Below are 20,929 nucleotides of genomic sequence, written 5' to 3'. Positions count from 1 at the left end.
AGCTTTTTTATTATAAATTCTATGACATTTACGTGTGTTTTCTGAACTGTTTTCTTACACAGAATTTCTTTTGTTTAGTGATGTAATGATGCTTCTATATATCTACTCTTTTATACACTGTTTTTTTGCTGTTGTTTTTTTGCAAGAGATTACTGCATGTGACCAGAGGAAGCACCCATCTCTATCAAGTTTCAAAAGTTTGTTCTCTAAATATTCAGTACAAACTTTGTAGTAGTTCGTTTTCATTAGCAGCCTATAGTAGCATATGATTACTACATCCTACCAGAACGATGTTTTGAGATCACTCAAAACAGCAGCTATTTCCTTTGGACAGCAGGTTTCATCCTTCAATTGTTATCTATTTTTGAAAATCAGAAAATAGAAATTGCACCGGCAAAAACACAATTATAAACCACTTTTTGTCATGGAAGGATGAGCTGTATCAAGAATCACAGGGCTACAGCATCTCAGATTTATGACCAAGATCTATTTTGTTCTTCTGGAATATAGGTGCTACTGTGCATAACCATCTCTAGCTATGGCTAATGAAACCACAGACAATTATACGATATTCTACATTGCTGCTGAAACTTTGATTGGGATTTCAGCTTTCTTTGGAAATATAATGGTGATTTTGGCTGTGAAGCTGAACCCAGGTCTACAAAACACAACTTTTTACTTTATTGTATCTCTGGCACTGGCAGACCTGGCAGTGGGAATTCTTGTTGTGCCTTTGGCAATTATTGTTACACTAAATATGGAACTTCATTTTCATGCTTGCTTGTTTATGAGCTGTTTGATCATCATATTAACAAATGCCTCCATCCTGTCTCTGCTGGCTATAGCCATTGATAGGTATCTAAGAATTAAGATACCAACCAGGTAGGTTAAATGTTTCTTTTACTGTTGAAGATGATTTTTAAGCACATTTTTTAAAATATCACTGCTTAATCATGTATTTGTCAATATAAAAAAGAACAAGCATTATACTTACTAACATTTCAGTATTCTCTCCAAATAATATTTATATGGCATAAGTCTATGTTATTCACAGAACAGGTTGTATAATCTATGGATTGGACAGGCCACTGCTTAATCACAGGTTGGTCAATACAAATGTACAAGGGTTATATTCACTAATACTTGAGTTTACTCTCTAATTATAATAATAAATCATAAGTGTATGTTATTCTCAGAACATGATCAGTTGTATAATCTATGGATTGGACAGGCCACTGCTTAATCACAGGTTGGTCAATACAAATGTACAAGGGTTATATTCACTAATATTTGAGTTTACTCTCTAATTATCATAATAAATCATAAGTGTATGTTATTCTCAGAACAGGTTCTATTGAATAATCTATGGATTGGACAGGCCACTGCTTAACCCCTTAATGACCACAGCACTTTTCCATTTTCTGTCCATTTGGGACCAAGGCTATTTTTACATTTTTGCAGTGTTTGTGTTTAGCTGTAATTTTCCTCTTACTCTTTTACTGTACCCACACATATTATATACCGTTTTTCTCGCCATTAAATGGACTTTCTAAAGATACCATTATTTTCATCATATCTTCTCATTTACTATAAAAAAAAATATAAAATATGAGGAAAAAATGGAAAAAAACACACTTTTTCTAACTTTGTCCCCCAAAATCTGTTACACATCTACAACCACCAAAAAACACCCATGCTAAATAATTTCTAAATTTTGTCCAGAGTTTAGAAATACCCAATGTTTACACGTTCTTTGCTTTTTTTGCAAGTTATAGGGCAATAAATATAAGTAGCACTTTGCTATTTCCAAACCACTTTTTTTCAAAATGAGCGCTAGTTACATTGGAACCCTGATATCTGTCAGGAATACCTGAATATCCCTTGACATGTATATATTTTTTTTTTAGAACACATCCCAAAGTATTGATCTAGGCCCATTTTGATATATTTCATGCCACCATTTCACCACCAAATGCGATCAAATAAAAAAAATTGTTCACTTTTTCACAAATTTTTTCACAAACTTTAGGATTCTCACTGAAATTATTTACAAACAGCTTGTGCAATTATGGCATAAATGGTTGTAAATTTTTCTCTGGAATCCCCTTTGTTCAGAAATAGCAGACATATACGGCTTTGACGTTGCTTTTTGGTAATTAGAAGGCCGCTAAATGCCACTGCGCACCATGCGTGTATTATGCACAGCAGGGAAGGGGTTAATAAGGGAGCATGTAGGGAGCTTTTTGGGGTAATTTTAGCTTTAGTGTAGTGTAGTAGACAACCCAAAGTATTGATCTACGCCCATTTTGGTATATTTCATGCCACCATTTCACCGCCAAATGCGATCAAATAAAGAAAAACGTTAAATTTTTCAAAATTTTAGATTTCTCACTGAAATCATTTACAAACATTTTGTGCAATTATGGCACAAATGGTTGTAAATGCTTCTCTGGGGTCTCCTTTGTTCAAAAATAGCAGACATATATGGATTTGGTGTTGCTTTTTGGTAATTAGAAGGCCGCTAAATGAGACTGCGCACAACACGTGAATTATGCCCAGCAATGAAGGGGTTAATTAGGTAGCTTGTATGGAGTTTGCAGGGTTAATTTTAGCTTTAGTGTAGAGATCAGCTTCCCACCTGACACATCAGACCCCCTGATCCCTCCCAAAGAGCTCTCTTTCCTCCCCCACCCCAAAAATTGTCCCCGCCATTTTAAGTACTGGCAGAAAGTCTGCCAGTACTAAAATAAAAGGTATCCTTTTTTTATATATAGCATATTTACATATGCTGCTGTGTAAGATTCCCCCCCTTAGCCCCCAACCTCCCTGATCCCCCCCAAAACAGCTCTCTAACCCTCCCCCTCTGCCTTATTGGGGGCCATCTTGGGTACTGGCAGCTGTCTGCCAGTACCCAGTTTGCATGTAAAAATGTCTTTATTTTTTTTATTTTTTGTTTTTTCTGCAGTGTAGCTTCCCCCCCCCAAGACTAATCCCCCACCCCCTCCCAGATCCCTTAGATGACTTTAATTAGGGATTTTTTTCCCTCCTTTCTCCCCATAATACAAAAAAAACGTTTCTGTAGTGTAAGTGGTTCCCACCCGCTCCCTCCCCGTGCACGCGCCCGCCCACCACCCCCCGTGCACGCGCGCGCGCCCGTGCGCGCCCCCGGCGATACCGCCCCCGATCCCGCCCCCCTCTCTGACCAAGAAGCCATCGATGGCCGCCCACCCACCTCCCACTTCAGCTCCCACCCACCAACGAATGCGGCCATCGATGTCCGGTGCAGAGAGGGCCACAGAGTGGCTCTCTCTGCACCGGAGGGGTAAAAAATGTTATTGCAGGATGCCTCAATATCGAGGCATCCTGCAATAACCGGAAAACAGCTGGAAGTGATCAGGATCGCTTCCAGCTGCTTTCCACACTGAGGACGTGCAGGGTACGTTCTCAGGCGTTAACTGCCTTTTTTCTGAGGACGTACCCTGCACGTCCTCAGTCGTTAAGGGGTTAATCACAGGTTGGTCAATAAAAATTTAGAAGGGTTATATTCACTGTCATTTATGGAACACAATCATCCTAGTACAATGCATTATGGGTAAGTAACATATCCACAGTTTAATTCACTGTGGGCTAGATTTCAAATGGAGCACTAAATTATTGCGCTTCCGCAAACGGGCAATAATTAACCAGCCATTACAAGTGGCTGGTTATTGCTACCGCGAGCTCGCAGTAGCAATTAGCGCTCCGAAAATTGACTAGAGATTAGATCAATGGTTAATTTTCTAAACGTGCCCCAAATGCCCTAAAAAAAGAGGGCATTGTAGTTTTTAATTTAAAAAAGTAAAAAAAAATTAAAATTAAAAACAACTGCACTAGGCAGTTTTTGGAGTCTGAAGTTGGTGGGAGTGGGGTGTTAGAAAAAAAAAATGGCCCTGAAAAGTGCTTTTACATTGAGGTCTATGGGAATTGTGTGTTCCCATAGACTGCAATGTAAATATATGTATATGATTATATACATATATATTTATGTGTATATATACACACATTAACACATAAATATATATATATGTATATAATCATATCCTATTATATAGAAGGCCAAATGTGCTTGTCCGAAGCTGTCATGCACAGTAGAGACAGCACGAGGACAATCACACCTGGCCTTTGAGTCCTACTCCCTAGCTGATCTGAGGCAGAAGTCGGCGTGATCGAGCGTGAGCGGGGGCGCGACCGGCATGAGGGGGTGTGGCCGGACGTGCATGGCCTGAGGGGGCATGGTCATGCATGAAGGGGGCGTGGCCGGTTTCGGTTGTGAGATAAAGAGGGGAGGAGATAGAGAGAAGGGGAGAGAGAAGAGAGGGGGAGAGAGAGAGGAGAGGGGGAGAGAGAAAGAGAGAGAGAGGGGGAGAAAGAGAGAGAGAGAGGGGAGAGAGGGGGGGAGAGAGAGAGCTCAAAAGAGAGGGGGAGAGAGAGCACAAAAGAGATGGGGGAGAGAGAAAGCTCAAAAGAGAGGGGGAGAGAGAGCGCAAAAGAGATGGGGGAGAGAGAGAGAGCAAAAGAGAGGGGGGGGGGGAGAGTGCGAAGAGAGGGGGGAGAGAGCGCAAAGGACAGGGGAGAGAGAGCACAAAAGAGAGGGGGAGAGAGCACAAAAGAGAGGGAGAGAGAGAGAGAGAGAGAGAGAGAGAGAGAGAGAGAGAGCAAAAGAGGGGGGGAGAGAGAGAGAGCACTAAAGAGAGGGGGAGAGAGAGAGAGGAGGGGAGAGAGAGGAGGGGAGAGAGAGAATAGGGGAGAGAGAGAGGAGAGGGGGGAGAGAGAGAGAGGAGGGGGGGGAGAGAGAGAGGAGGGGGGGAGAGAGATTGAGAGGGGAGGGAGAGAGGGGGGAGAGAGAGAGAGGGGAGGGAGAGAGAGAGGGGGGAGAGAGAGAGCTCAAAAGAGAGGGGGAGAGAGAGCGCAGAAGAGATGGGGAGAGAGAGAGCTCAAAAGAGAGGGGGAGAGAGAGCGCAAAAGAGATGGGGGAGAGAGAGAGCAAAAGAGAGGGGGGAGAGAGTGCAAAGAGAGGGGGGAGAGAGCACAAAAGAGAGGGGGAGAGAGCACAAAAGAGAGGGGGAGAGAGAGAGCGCAAAAGAGAGGGGGAGAGAGAGAGAGCAAAAGAGAGGGGGGAGAGAGCGCAAAAGAGGGGGGAGAGAGAGCAAAAGAGAGGGAGAGAGAGCGCGCAAAAGAGAGGGAGGAGAGAGAGCACGCAAAAGAGAGGGGGAGAGAGAGCAAAAGAGAGGGGAGAGAGAGAGATCACAAAAGAGAAGGGGGAGAGAGAGATCAAAAGAGGGGGAGAGAGAGAGAGAGCACAAAAGAGAGGGGGAGAAAGAGAGAGAGGAGGGGAGAGAGAGAGAGAGAGAGAGAGAGAGGAGAGGAGGGGAGAGAGAGAGGAGAGGGGGGAGAGAGAGAGGAGAGGGGGGGGAGAGAGAGAGAGGAGGGGGGAAGAGAGAGGGGGGTAGAGAGAGAGAGGAGGGGGGAGAGAGAGAGGAGGGGGAGAGAGAGAGGGGAGGGAGAGAGAAAGGAGGGGGATAGAGAGAGAGGGGGGAGAGAGGGGAGGGAGAGAGAGAGGGGGAGAGAGGAAGGGAGAGAGAGAGCTTAAAAGAGAGGGGGAGAGAGAGCACAGAAGAGATGGGGAGAGAGAGAGCTCAAAAGAGAGGGGGAGAGAGAGCGCAAAATAGATGGGGGAGAGAGAGAGAGCAAAAGAGAGGGGGGAGATAGTGCGAAGAGAGGGGGAAAGAGCGCAAAAGAGAGGGGGAGAGAGAGAGCGCAAAAGAGAGGGGGAAGAGAGAGAGGAGAGGGTGGAGGGAGAGAGAGGAGGGGGGAGAGAGAGGGGGGGTAGAGAGAGAGAGAGGAGGGGGGAGAGAGAGAGGAGGGGGGAGAGAGAGAGGGGAGGGAGAGAGAGAGGAGGGGGAGAGAGAGAGGGGGAGAGAGGGGAGGGAGAGAGAGAGGGGGAGAGAGATGGAGGGAGAGAGAGAGCTCAAAAGAGAGGGGGAGAGAGAGCACAGAAGAGATGGGGAGAGAGAGAGCTCAAAAGAGAGGGGGAGAGAGAGCGCAAAAGAGATGGGGGAGAGAGAGCAAAAGAGAGGGGGGAGAGAGTGCGAAGAGAGGGGGAAAGAGCGTAAAAGATAGGGGGAGAGAGCGAGTGCAAAAGAGAGGGGGAGAGAGAGAGCGCAAAAGAGAGGGGGGAGAGAGAGAGAGCAAAAGAGGTGGGGGAAAGAGAGAGCACAAAAGAGAAGGGGGAGAGAGAGAAAGCAAAAGAGAGGAGGGGAGAGAGCGCAAAAGAGGGGGGAGAGAGAGAGCACAAAAGAGAGGGGGAGAGAGAGCGCGCAAAAGAGAGGGGGGAGAGAGAGCAAAAGAGAGGGGGGAGAGAGAGAGCAAAAAAGAGGGGGGGAGAGAGAGAGAGCAAAAGAGGGGGGAGAGAGAAAGCGCAAAAGAGAGGGGGGGAGAGAGAGCGCAAAAGAGAGGGGGAGAGAGAGCGCAAAAGAGAGGGGGGAGAGAGAGCGCAAAAGAGGGGGGAGAGAGAGCGCAAAAGAGGGGGGAGAGAGAGAGCGCAAAAGAGAGGGGGGGAGAGAGCACAAAAGAGATGGGGGAGAGAGAGAGTGCAAAAGAGATGGGGAGAGAGAGAGCGCAAAAGAGATGGGGGAGACAGAGAGCACAAAAGAGAGGGGGAGAGAGAGAGCGCAAAAGAGAGGGGGAGAGAGAGCGCAAAAGAGAGGGGGGGAGAGAGAGCACAAAAGAGAGGGGGAGAGAGAGAGAGCTCAAAAGAGAGGGGAGAGAGAGAGCAAAAGAGAGGGGGAGAGAGATAGAGCAAAAGAGAGGGGGAGGGAGAGAGCGCAAGGGGTGGGACCGCTGTACTGCAAAAAATGGCCCGTGTGAACGAGCTTTAAGACTAGTACATATATATTTAAAAATGCTGCCCATTATTGCACTACTAACCATCTATGCTGCACAAGGTTCTGATACTAACTGTAACGGCATCAGAACGAGGCTCCCATAAGAGCCTATGGAAGCACATTCTCGTGAGCGCAATGCTTCCTAACAATGCAAACGCGAGCTCACGTTCGCATTGCGTTTAAATTGTAATACCAACGCACATTATCGTGGGCTGGTGTTACAAAGTGGAGTGATCCACTTGTAATCTGGGCCTGTGTAAGCTATTTGTGAAAATATGAAATATTAAAGGGGTATAAAAAACAAAATTAAAAATTCATGACTCAGAGCATGCAGTTATAAACAACTTTCTAATTGCCATCAGTTAGAAAATTTATTTTGTTCTCTTGGTATCAGTTGTTGAAGAGCATATCTAAATATATTGCAATACATTTCAGCAAAAATTGTGCAAACATTACTTATGTACAGTGTTTAAGATATAAGCACGGTTTGAACATACAGTATCTAAATATACAATTCAACAAAAGATACCAAAAGAACAAAGTAAATTTGATAACTAAACTAAATTTAAAAGTTGTTTAAAATTGCATGCTTTATCTAAATCATGACAGTTTAATCTTGATGTTCAGTGTCCCTTTAAGCACAATGCAGTTCTTAAAAGTTGAGTATATTTCAGTATTGGAAATTATTAAAGTGGTATCAGTTATAGAATCTCCTTCCAATGGACAGCAAAGAAGGCATAAAAACTAATGAAAAGAATATAAAGTAAAAAATGAATATGATCAAAAGAAGCAAGATTTATTGTAATGGGATAGATGCAATAAAGCTTGCTTGTCCTATAAGCTGCTTATGGCCTGAAATGACCATGAAGATTGCAAATAGAGACATTTTACATTTAAAGTTAAGTACTACACAGTATACTTGTCATTAGTTTAATATTAAATCTGTGTATTGTGTATAAGGGGTGGGTATTGGTAAATAAATATTTGAAGGGAGGACATCTGGACAGAGCTCCAAAAGTGCTATGATAACTGGTATCCCTGCATTTGTTACCAGGGAAAGAAAAATCAGACATCCAACATTTTTCAATATTCTATAAAAAGTGAAACTAATAAAGCATAACTGACCATGCATACACAATCTTTGTCCATACATACACAATCATTGACCATACATACACAATTACTGACCATACACGTATAATCACTGACCATGCATGAACAATCATTGACCATACACATACAATCACTGACTATGAAAGTACAATCACTGACCATAAATGTACAATCACTGACCATGAATGTACAATCGCTAACCATACAAGTAAATCACTGACTATGAATGTTCAGTCATTGACCAAGAATGTACAATCACTGACCAAGAATGTACAATCACTGACCATGAATGTATAATCATTGACCATACATGTACAATCACTGACCATGAATGTACAATCACTGACCATGAATGTACAATTGCCGATCATGCATGTACAGTACAATCACTGACCATGCATGTATGATCATGTGCAATCACTGACCACGCATGTACAATCACTGACCATAAATGTACAATAGTTGACCATGCGCATACAATCATTGACCATGCATGTGAAATAACTGACCATGCATGTACAATCACTGACCATGAATGTACAATCATTGACCATACATACACAATCACTGACAATATAAACACAATCATTGATCATACATATACAATGTACAATCACTGACCATGAATGTACAATCGCTGACCATACACGTAAATCACTGACTATGAATGTATAATCATTGACCATACATGTACAATAACTGACCATGAATGTATAATCACTGACCATGAATGTACAATCGCTGACCATGCATGTACAGTACAATCACTGACCATGCATGTACGATCACTGACCATGCATGTATAATCACTGACCATGAATGTACAATCGCTGACCATGCATGTACAGTACAATCACTGACCATGCATGTATGATCACTGACCATGCATGTGCAATCACTGACCATGAATGTACAATCACTGAGCATGCATATACAATCACTGACCATGCATGTACAATCACTGACCATAAATGTACAATCACTGACCATGCATGTACAATCACTGACCATGAATGTACAATTGCTAACCATACACGTAAATCACTGACTATGAATGTTCAGTCACTGACCAAGAATGTACAATCACTGACCAAGAATGTACAATCACTGACCATGAATGTATAATCATTGACCATACATGTACAATCACTGACCATGAATGTACAATCACTGACCATGAATGTACAATTGCTGACCATGCACGTACAGTACAATCACTGACCATGCATATATACGATCATGTGCAATCACTGACCATGCATGTACAATCACTGACCATAAATGTACAATAGTTGACCATGCACATACAATCACTGACCATGCATGTACAATCACTGACCATGAATGTACAATCATTGACCATACATGTACAATAACTGACCATGAATGTATAATCACTGACCATGAATGTACAATCACTGACCATGCATGTACAGTACAATCACTGACCATGCATGTACAATCACTGACCATGCATGTGCAATCACTAACCATGAATGTACATTCACTGACCATGCATGTACAATCACTGATCATGCATGTGCAATCACTGACCATAAATGTACAATCACTGACCTTGCATATACAATCACTGACCATGCATGTACAAGCACTGACCATAAATGTACAATCACCGACCATGCATGTACAATCAATGACCATGAATGTACAATCACTGACCATGCATGTACAATTACTGACCATGCATGTGCAATTACTGACCATACATGTACAATCACTGACCATGCATGTACAATTACTGACCATGCATGTGCAATCACTGACCATACATGTACAATCACTGACCATGAATGTGCAATCATTAACCATACATGTGCAATCACTGACCATGAATGTGCAATCATTATCCATACATGTACAATCACTGACCATGCATGTGCAATCATTAACCATACATGTACAATCACTAACCATGAATGTGCAATCATTAAACATACATGTACAATCACTGACCATGAATGTGCAATCATTATCCATACATGTACAATCACTAACCATGAATGTGCAATCATTAACCATACATGTACAATCACTGACTATAAATGTGCAATAATTAACCATACATGTACAATCACTGACTATAAATGTACAATCACTGACCATGCATATACAATCACTGACCATGCATGTACAATCACTGACCATGCATGCACATGTGATATAACTTGCTGGACTTGATTGATATTGACAACTGCATGAAATCTTTGTGCACAAACAATGCTGCTGTATTTGTGTTCTTGTATTTTCTTGTACTACTTCTAAAAGCTTTTTATACAAAGTTATATTTTTATAACATCTTGCTGTATAATGCACACCATGAACAAATATTTTGATTGCAAAACATGATGATCAAAGCTTCATCTGATATCTATATGTCCTGTGGTTTTGATATGTTTCTAAATCTGAAGTGAAACATTCTGATATTTATCTATGTCTTTCATAGCAGATAAAGGGCAAGCATCATTACATATTCTAACAGTGATTTGAAAATGAATTGTGATAATATAGGGGGTATATATCCTACTTGATGTTTGTCCCAAAGCCTGTGTTCTATTAAGTAGCAGAGATTCCAACTATGTGAAATTGTCACTGTTTTGCCCACTCTCCCATCAGCAGCTACCAAGTCCCATGCTGCTGAGGACAACATAGCCACTCCCCACAAGATATGTCCAACGTAACCTAGACATCTCCACCCCTGATTTGTTGCAACTCTGTCACTGAATCTCACTACCTAGACCACCAGCTTAACGGCTAGATTTGGAGTTTTGTCGGTAAGGACCCGCGTAGCTAACGCCGGCTTTTTTCTGGCCGCACCATAAAAATAACTCTGGTATTGAGAGTCCACATAAAGGCTGCGTTAGGCTCCAAAAAAGGAGCGTAGAGCATATTTAACGCAGCTTCAACTCTCGATACCAGAGTTGCTTACGCAAGCGGCCAGCCTCAAAAACATGCTCGTGCACGATTCCCCCATAGGAAACAATGGGGCTGTTTGAGCTGAAAAAAAACCTAACACCTGCAAAAAAGCCGCGTTCAGCTCCTAACGCAGCCCCATTGTTTGCTATGCGTAAACACTTCCTACGTCTGCACCTAACACTCTAACATGTACCCCGAGTCTAAACACCCCTAACCTTACATTTATTAACCCCTAATCTGTCGCCCCCGCTATCGCTGACCCCTGCATATTATTTTTAACCCCTAATCTGCTGCTCCGTAAACCGCCGCTACTTACATTATCCCTATGTACCCCTAATCTGCTGCCCCTAACACCGCCGACCCCTATGTTATATTTATTAACCCCTAATCTGCCCCCCACAACGTCGCCTCCACCTGCCTACACTTATTAACCCCTAATCTGCCGAGCGGACATGAGTGCTACTATAATAAAGTTATTAACCCCTAATCCGCCTCACTAACCCTATAATAAATAGTATTAACCCCTAATCTGCCCTCCCTAACATCGCCGACACCTAACTTCAATTATTAACCCCTAATCTGCCGACCGGAGCTCACCGCTATTCTAATAAATGTATTAACCCCTAAAGCTAAGTCTAACCCTAACACTAACACCCCCCTAAATTAAATATAATTTTAATCTAACGAAATTAATTAACTCTTATTAAATAAATTATTCCTATTTAAAGCTAAATACTTACCTGTAAAATAAATCCTAATATAGCTACAATATAAATTATAATTACATTGTAGCTATTTTAGGATTAATATTTATTTTACAGGCAACTTTGTAATTATTTTAACCAGGTACAATAGCTATTAAATAGTTAAGAACTATTTAATAGTTACCTAGTTAAAATAATTACAAAATTACCTGTAAAATAAATCCTAACCTAAGTTACAATTAAACCTAACACTATACTATCATTAAATTAATTAAATAAAATACCTACAATTACCTACAATTAAACCTAACACTACACTATCAATACATTAATTAAATACAATATCTACAAATAACTACAATGAAATAAACTAACTAAAGTACAAAAAATAAAAAAGAACTAAGTTACAAAAAATAAAAAAATATTTACAAACATAAGAAAAATATTACAACAATTTTAAACTAATTACACCTACTCTAAGCCCCCTAATAAAATAACAAAGCCCCCCAAAATAACAAAATGCCCTACCCTATTCTAAATTACTAAAGTTAAAAGCTCTTTTACCTTACCAGCCCTGAACAGGGCCCTTTGCGGGGCATGCCCCAAGAAGTTCAGCTCTTTTGCCTGTAAAAAAAACATACAATACCCCCCCCCCAACATTACAACCCACCACCCACATACCCCTAATCTAACCCAAACCACCCTTAAATAAACCTAACACTAAGCCCCTGAAGATCTTCCTACCTTATCTTCACCATACCAGGTTCACCGATCCGTCCTGAAGAGCTCCTCCGATGTCCTGATCCAAGCCCAAGCGGGGGGCTGAAGATGTCCATGATCCGGTAGAAGTCTTCATCCAAGCGGGGCAGAAGAGGTCTTCCATCCGATTGAAGTCTTCATCCAAGCGGGGCAGAAGAGGTCTTCCATCCGATTGAAGTCTTCATCCAGGCGGCATCTTCTATCGACATCCATCTGGAGCGGAGCGGCAGCATCCTGAAGACCTCCGACGCGGAACATCCATCCTGGCCGACGACTGAACGACGAATGACGGTTCCTTTAAATGACGTCATCCAAGATGGCGTCCCTCGAATTCCAATTGGCTGATAGAATCAGACAATCAGAATCAAGTTCAATCCGATTGGCTGATCCAATCAGCCAAATCAGATTGAGCTCGCATTCTATTGGCTGATCGGAACAACCAATAGAATGCAAGTTAAATCTGATTGGCTGATTGGATCAGCCAATCGGGTTGAACTTGATTCTGATTGGCGGATTCCATCAGCCAATCAGAATATTCCTACCTTAATTCCGATTGGCTGATAGAATCCTATCAGCCAATCGGAATTCGAGGGACGCCATCTTGGATGACGTCCCTTAAAGGAACCGTCATTCTTCAGTTGGACGTCGCCGGATGAAGATGGGTCCGCGTCGGAGGTCTTCAGGAAGGAGCCGGTCCTCATCAGATGAAGATAGAAGATGCCGCTTGGAAGATGATGGTTGCCGGTCCGGATCTACTCTTCTTCCCGGATAGGATGAAGACTTTGGAGCCTCTTCTGGACCTCTTCAGCCACCGGATGATGGATGTCTAGCCCCCGCTTGGGTTGGATGAAGATTTTGGAGCCAGGACGGATCGGTGATACCTGGTGAGGTGAAGACAAGGTAGGATGATCTTCAGGGGCTTAGTGTTAGGTTTATTTAAGGGGGGTTTGGGTTAGATTAAGGGTATGTGGGTGGTGGGTTGTAATGTTGGGGGGGGGTATTGTATGTTTTTTTTTACAGGAAAAAGAGCTGAACTTCTTGGGGCATGCCCCGCAAAGGGCCCTGTTCAGGGCTGGTAAGGTAAAAGAGCTTTGAACTTTAGTAATTTAGAATAGGGTAGGGCATTTTTTATTTTGGGGGTCTTTGTTATTTTATTAGGGGGCTTAGAGTAGGTGTAATTAGTTTAAAATTGTTGTAATATTTTTCTTATGTTTGCAAATATTTTTTTATTTTTTGTAACTTAGTTCTTTTTTATTTTTTTGTACTTTAGTTAGTTTATTTCATTGTAGTTATTTGTACATATTGTATTTAATTAATTTATTGATAGTGTAGTGTTAGGTTTAATTGTAGGTAATTGTAGGTATTTTATTTAATTTATTTATTGCTAGTGTAGTGTTAGGTTTAATTGTAACAGGTTAGGATTTATTTTACAGGTAAATTTGTAATTATTTTAACTAGGTAGCTATTAAATAGTTCTTAACTATTTAATAGCTATTGTACCTGGTTAAAATAATTACAAAGTTGCCTGTAAAATAAATATTAATCCTAAAATAGCTACAATGTAATTATTATTTATATTGTAGCTATATTAGGGTTTATTTTACAGGTAAGTATTTAGCTTTAAATAGGAATAATTTATTTAATAAGAGTTAATTAATTTCGTTAGATTTAAATTATATTTAACTTAGGGGGGTGTTAGTGTTAGGGTTAGACTTAGCTTTAGGGGTTAATACATTTATTAGAATAGCGGTGTGCTCCGGTCGGCAGATTAGGGGTTAATGTTTGAAGTTAGGTGTCGGCGATGTTAGGGAGGGCAGATTAGGGGTTAATACTATTTATTATAGGGTTAGTGAGGCGGATTAGGGGTTAATAACTTTATTATAATAGCGGTGCGGTCCGCTCGGCAGATTAGGGGTTAATAAGTGTAGGCAGGTGGAGGCGACGTTGAGGGCGGCAGATTAGGGGTTAATAAATATAATATAGGGGTCGGCGGTGTTAGGGGCAGCAGATTAGGGGTACATAGCTATAATGTAGGTGGCGGCGCTTTGCGGTCGGCAGATTAGGGGTTAATTATTGTAGGTAGCTGGCGGCGACGTTGTGGGGGCAGGTTAGGGGTTAATAAATATAATACAGGGGTCGGCGGTGTTAGGGGCAGCAGATTAGGGGTACATAGGGATAACTTAGCTGGCGGCGCTTTGCGGTCGGCAGATTAGGGGTTAAAAAAATAAATCGAGTGTCGGCGATGTGGGGGGACCTCGGTTTAGGGGTACATAGGTAGTTTATGGGTGTTAGTGTACTTTAGAGTACAGTAGTTAAGAGCTTTATGAACCGGCGTTAGCCCAGAAAGCTCTTAACTACTGACTTTTTTCTGCGGCTGGAGTTTTGTCGTTAGATTTCTAACGCTCACTTCAGACACGACTCTAAATACCGGAGTTAGAAAGATCCCATTGAAAAGATAGGATACGCAAATGACGTAAGGGGATCTGCGGTATGGAAAAGTCGCGGCTGAAAAGTGAGCGTTAGACCCTTTTTTGAGTGACTCCAAATACCGGAGTTAGCCTAAAACCAGCGTTAGGAGCCTCTAACGCTGGTTTTCACGGCTAACGCCAAACTCCAAATCTAGCCGTTAGATAGTTATTAGGACATTTAAATCATGAAAGTTTAATTTTGATGTTTAAGCACAATGCAGTTCTTAAAAGTTGAGTATATTTCAATATTGGAAATCATTAAAGTGGTATCAGTTATAGAATCTCCTTCCAATGGACAGCAAAGAAAGCATAAAAACTAATGAAAAGAATATAAAGTAAAAAAATGAATATGATCAAAAGAAGCAAGATTTATTGTAATGGGATAGATGCAATAAAGCTTGCTTGTCCTATAAGCTGCTTATGGCCTGAAATGACCATGAAGATTGCAAATAGAGACATTTTACATTTAAAGTTAAGTACTACACAGTATACTTGTCATTAGTTTAATATTAAATCTGTGTATTGTGTATAAGGGGTGGGTATTGGTAAATAAATATTTGAAGGGAGGACATAAGGACAGAGCTCCAAAAGTGCTATGATAACTGGTATCCCTGCATTTGTTACCAGGGAAAGAAAAATCAGACATCCAACATTTTTCAGTATTCTGTAAAAAGTGAAACTAATAAAGCATAACTGACCATAAATACACAATCACTGACCATACATACACAATCATTGACCATACATACACAATTACTGACCATGAAAGTACAATCACTGACCATGAATGTACAATCGCTAACCATACACGTAAATCACTGACTATGAATGTTCAGTCACTGACCAAGAATTTACAATCACTGACCAAGAATGTACAATCACTGACCATGAATGTATAATCATTGACCATACATGTACAATCACTGACCAGGAATGTACAACCACTGACCATGGATATACAATCACTGACCATGCATGTACAATCACTGACTATGAATGTACAATCACTGACCATGCATATACAATCACTGAACATGCATTTACAGTACAATCACTGATCATGCATGTACGATCACTGACCATGCATATACAATCACTGACCATGCATGTACAATCACTGACCATGCCTATACAGTACAATTACTGACCATGCATGTACGATCACTGACCATGCATGTGCAATCACTGACCATGAATGTACAATCGCTGACCATGCATGTACAGTACAATCACTGACCATGCATGTACGATCACTGACCATGCATGTGCAATCACTGACCATAAATATACAATCACTGACCATGCATGTACAATCACTGACCATGCATGTGCAATCACTGACCATAAATGTACAATCACTGACCATGCATATACAATCACTGACCATGCATGTACAATCACTGACCATAAATGTACAATCACTGACCATGCATAAACAATCACTGACCATGCATGTACAATCACTGACCATGCATGCACATGTGATATAACTTGCTGGACTTGATTGATATTGACAACTGCATGAAATCTTTGTACACAAACAATGCTGCTGTATTTGTGTTCTTGTATTTTCTTGTACTACTTTTAAAAGCTTTTATACAAAGTTATATTTTTATAACATCTTGTTGTATAATGCACACCATGAACAAATATTTTGATTGCAAAACATGATGATCAAAGCTTTATCTGATATCTATATTTCTTGTGGTTTTGATATGTTTCTAAATCTGAAGTGAAACATTCTGATATTTATCTATGTTTTTCAATATTTCATAGCAGATAAAGGGCAAGGATCATAACATATTCTAACAGTGATTTGAAAAAAAATTGTGATACTATAGGGGGTATATATCCTACTTGATGTTTGTCCCAAAGCCCTGTGTTCTATTAAGTAGCAGAGATTCCAACTATGCCACATTTTGTGAAATTGTCACTGTTTTGCCCACTCTCCCATCAGCAGCTACCAAGCCCCATGCTGCTGAGGACAACATAGCCACTCCCACTCCCCCACAAGATGGTGTATATTTATTAATGTTCGAGCGGACATGGACATGATACGATGTAGCGTATCATGTCCGCCGCACATCGATAAACGCAGACAGCATACGCTCTCTGCATTTATCATTGCACCAGCAGTTCTTATGAACTGCTAGTGCAATGCCACCCCCTGCAGATTTGCGGTCAATCGGCTGCTAGCAGGGGGTGTGAATCAACCCGATCGTATTCGACTTGGTTGATTTCTGTCCGCGGCCTCAGAGCAGGCGGACAAGTTATGGAGCAGCGGTCTTTAGACCGCTGCTTAATAACTTCAGTTTTCGGCTCGCCGGAAACAAGGGGCCTCAAGCTCCATACGGAGCTTGATAAACCGGCCCCGATGTGTCTAACTTAAAGGGACACTGAACCCAAATTTTTTCTTTCATGATTCAGATAGAGCATGCAATTTTAAGCAACTTTCTCATTTACTCCTATTATGAATTTTTCTTAATTCTCTTGCTATCTTTAATTGAAAAAGAAGGAATCTAAGCTAAGGAGCCAGCAAATTTTTGGTTTAGAACAATAAACAAGTGCTGTCCAATCAGCAAGGACAACCCAGTTTGTTCACCAAAAATGGTCCGGCATCTAAACTTACATTCTTGCTTTTCAAATAAACATACCAAGAGAATGAAGAAAATTTGATAATAGGAGTAAATAAGAAAGTTGCTTAAAATTGCATGCTCTGTCTGAATCACAAAAGAAAAAAATTGGGTTCAGTGTTCAACCTAGACAATCTCCACCCCTGATTTGTTGCAACTCTGACACTGGATCTCATTACCTAATCCACCAGCTTAGGATAGTTATTAGGACATTTTGGCAGGTATGTAGCAATATGGCTGCCAGTGTTGGGGCAGTGGTTACCAAAATGCACATTGCTCTCTTGGGGAGATCTGTCCAGCCTTATTAGCAAGTTTGACAATAATGTTACAGTAACTGACCACAATATCCTATCTAGTGTATGCTATAGTTCCTTTAAGCTAGTCTGCTCAGAAAAAAAACAGTCTCTTTCAAATCATTATGAAATAGGTTAAAATTATAAAATTAAGACAGATCTTCACTTTAAAAGAGGATGTCTGTAAAATATAGAAGTCATTTGTAGGGTTACATAAGTGGCATTTACTGTGAAAGATGAGATAAGACTGCTTCTCAAACCACAGAATACAAGAAAGCTTTTCAACAAGGTTGCAGTTTCTTTCTCTCCAACAACCTATTTTATCTAAAAACTAATACTAATCCCACTGCAAATCAAGTGTTATTCAAGTGAATAAATACATATATCTAAAAAATTTGATATTTCTAAGAATGTCAGAATTTCTTACATCCAAGGCCATGTTAGCAAGGCAGTGTATGGCAGGGTAATAATGAACCATTTTGTATGCTGAACACTGTGCTGTAGAATATACGTGCCTTAGTCATGTTGATACCGGCTTCTTTTGCATGACCCCATAGCAAAATTAACAGCTAAACTGATAATATGCCCCAAACTCTAAGACCCCTAATTTACTAATTAACCCCTAAAACCAACATCCTCCCCATCTCTTTCAGTACCAGAAACCCTCCTGAACAAACCTACCCTAAACCTATCCCCCAAACTTGAAAACGTCACCACAATTAACCCAGAATTCAATACCTTCAAGCCCCAATGAACCCTAATAGCAACCTACACCACCATAAGTAGCCAACCAAAATTATCACTATTCACAATCCCCATACTTCAATTAACCCTAATTGTAACCCCTAACTCTAGTTTAATGTACATGTAACACTACTTCACAATTAATCCAAATAAGAAGCCCCTACCACAAATAATGTTAAATAAAGGCCTATTCCTAATTATCTCTAAATTCCATTCCTAATAGACGGCTAGATTACGAGTTTTGCGGTATGAGTGAAAAAGCAGCGTTAAGGCTCTTTTTCACTACCGCTGGTATTACGAATCTTGCAGGTTTAGGGGCACCGCACACTTTTTTTGGCAGTAACGCAACGTAACTATCGCAGCTTTCAAAAAGTCCTTTTTCAATGTGACTTCCTTTGCACTGGTATTACGAGTCTGCCTGGGAGGCCAAAAAGTGAGCGGTACAGCCTAAAACTTCAAGAACCATACCGTAAACTGAAAGTCAGTAGTTTTGAGTTTTACGCTACAAAGCTGTAACATAAAACTCATAACTAAAGTTCTAAAAAATACACTAACACCCATAAACTACCTATTAACCGAGGCCCTCCCGCATCGCAAACACTAAAATAAAATTATTACCCCTAATCTGCCGCTCCGGACATCACCGCCACTATAATAAACATATTAACCCCTAAACTTCCGTACTCCGCATCACAAACACTAGTTAAATATTATTAACCCCTAATCTGCCGCCCCTAACATCGCTGCAACCTACCTACATTTATTAACCCCTAATCTGCCGCCCTCAATGTCGCCGTCACTATACTAAATGTATTAACCCCTAAACCTAACCCTAAGTCTAAGCCTTAAGCCTAACCCTAACACCCACTAAGTTTGATGTAATTAAAATAAATCTAAATAAAAACTACTATTAATCACTAAATAATTCCTATTTAAAACTAAATACTTACCTGTAAAATAAACCCTAAGCAAGCTACAATATAACTAATAGTTACATTGTAGCCATCTTAGGTTTTATTTTTATTTCACAGGCAAGTTTGTATTTATTTTAACTAGGTAGAATAGTTACTAAATAGTTATTAACTATTTACTAACTACCTAGCTAAAATAAATACACATTTACCTGTAAAATAAAACCTTACCTGTCTTACACTAACACCTAACCTTACACTACAATTAAATACAATTATCTAAATTACAAAAAACCCCCACTAAATTACACAAAATAAAAAATGAAATTATCATATATTTAAACGAATTACACCTAATCTAATAGCTCTATCAAAATAAAAAAGCCCCCCCCAAAATAAAAAAAAACCCAAGCCTAAACTAAACTACCAATAGCCCTAAACGCCTTCATCTTCAAGACATCCGGCGCGGAGCATCCTCTTTTTTCCACGGCGACTGAAGAATGAAGGTTCCTATAAGGGACGTCATCCAAGATGGTGTCCCTTGAATTCCAATTGGCTGATAGAATTCTATCAGCCTCTGTTTTTTTATTATTTACCTATGAAAACTATATATATTTAAGTAGACAACCCAATGTATTGATCTAGGCCCATTTTAGTATATTTGATACCACTATTTGGCTGCCAAATATCTATACTATAATCACGTTTGTAATGCGTCCATCTGTGTCGCCAGTTGCGCACGCATCCTCAAAGAAATGTTGGCTGTGCACAGCCAAAAGAATCCAAATGGATGCAGCAAAGTTGCATCCCGGTGGATTCTGAAAATGGCAGGGTGGATTATAACAAAAAACCTAAACACCTGCACAAAGTATAACAAAAAAAACCTAACCTCCCACAAGAAGTATTAACAAACATCTAAAGCGCCAACCCCCAAATCGCAAAATAATAAAGTAATTAACCCCTAATCCGCAAATAACATAATTAAAATACACATCGCAATAAACCTAATTAATCTATTAACCCATAAAACGACAAACCCCCACATCGCAATAAACCTAATTAACAGCGCTACGGAATTTTGCGGCGCTATACAAATAAATTATAAATTAACCCCAATACTAAGTTACAATTAAAATAATAAAACCTAACATTAAATTACAAAAAAATTAATCTAAAATTACAAAAAATAAAAAACTCTAAAATTACAGAAAAAAAATAAACAAAATTATCAAAAATAAAAAAATTAACCTAATCCCTATGAAAACAAACCCCACCAAAATAAAAACACTCCCTAATCTAAACTAAACTACCAATAGCCCTTAAAAGGGCCTTTTGTAGGGCATTGCCCTAAGTTAAACAGCTATTTTACATTTAAAAAATACTAAATCCCCCCCAAACAGTAAAACCCCCCACCCACCAAACCCCCCAAAATAAAAAACCTAACACT

General features: G+C 40.3%; 1 protein-coding gene across 1 annotated transcript in view; it reads left to right on the top strand.

Annotated features, from left to right (window-relative positions):
• Positions 1-271: 271 nt before the first annotated feature.
• Positions 272-20,929, top strand: part of LOC128653388 (adenosine receptor A3) — a 36,925-nt gene continuing 16,267 nt past the window's right edge. The window contains exon 1 of the mRNA XM_053706637.1: positions 272-882. Within this exon, the coding sequence (XP_053562612.1) occupies positions 539-882 (344 nt within the window). The 5' untranslated portion in view covers positions 272-538. The remainder of the gene's footprint in view (positions 883-20,929) is intronic.

Source organism: Bombina bombina, chromosome 3 (genome assembly GCF_027579735.1).
Source record: "Bombina bombina isolate aBomBom1 chromosome 3, aBomBom1.pri, whole genome shotgun sequence".
NCBI lineage: Eukaryota > Metazoa > Chordata > Amphibia > Anura > Bombinatoridae > Bombina > Bombina bombina.
This window is presented reverse-complemented; position numbering and strand designations above follow the sequence as displayed.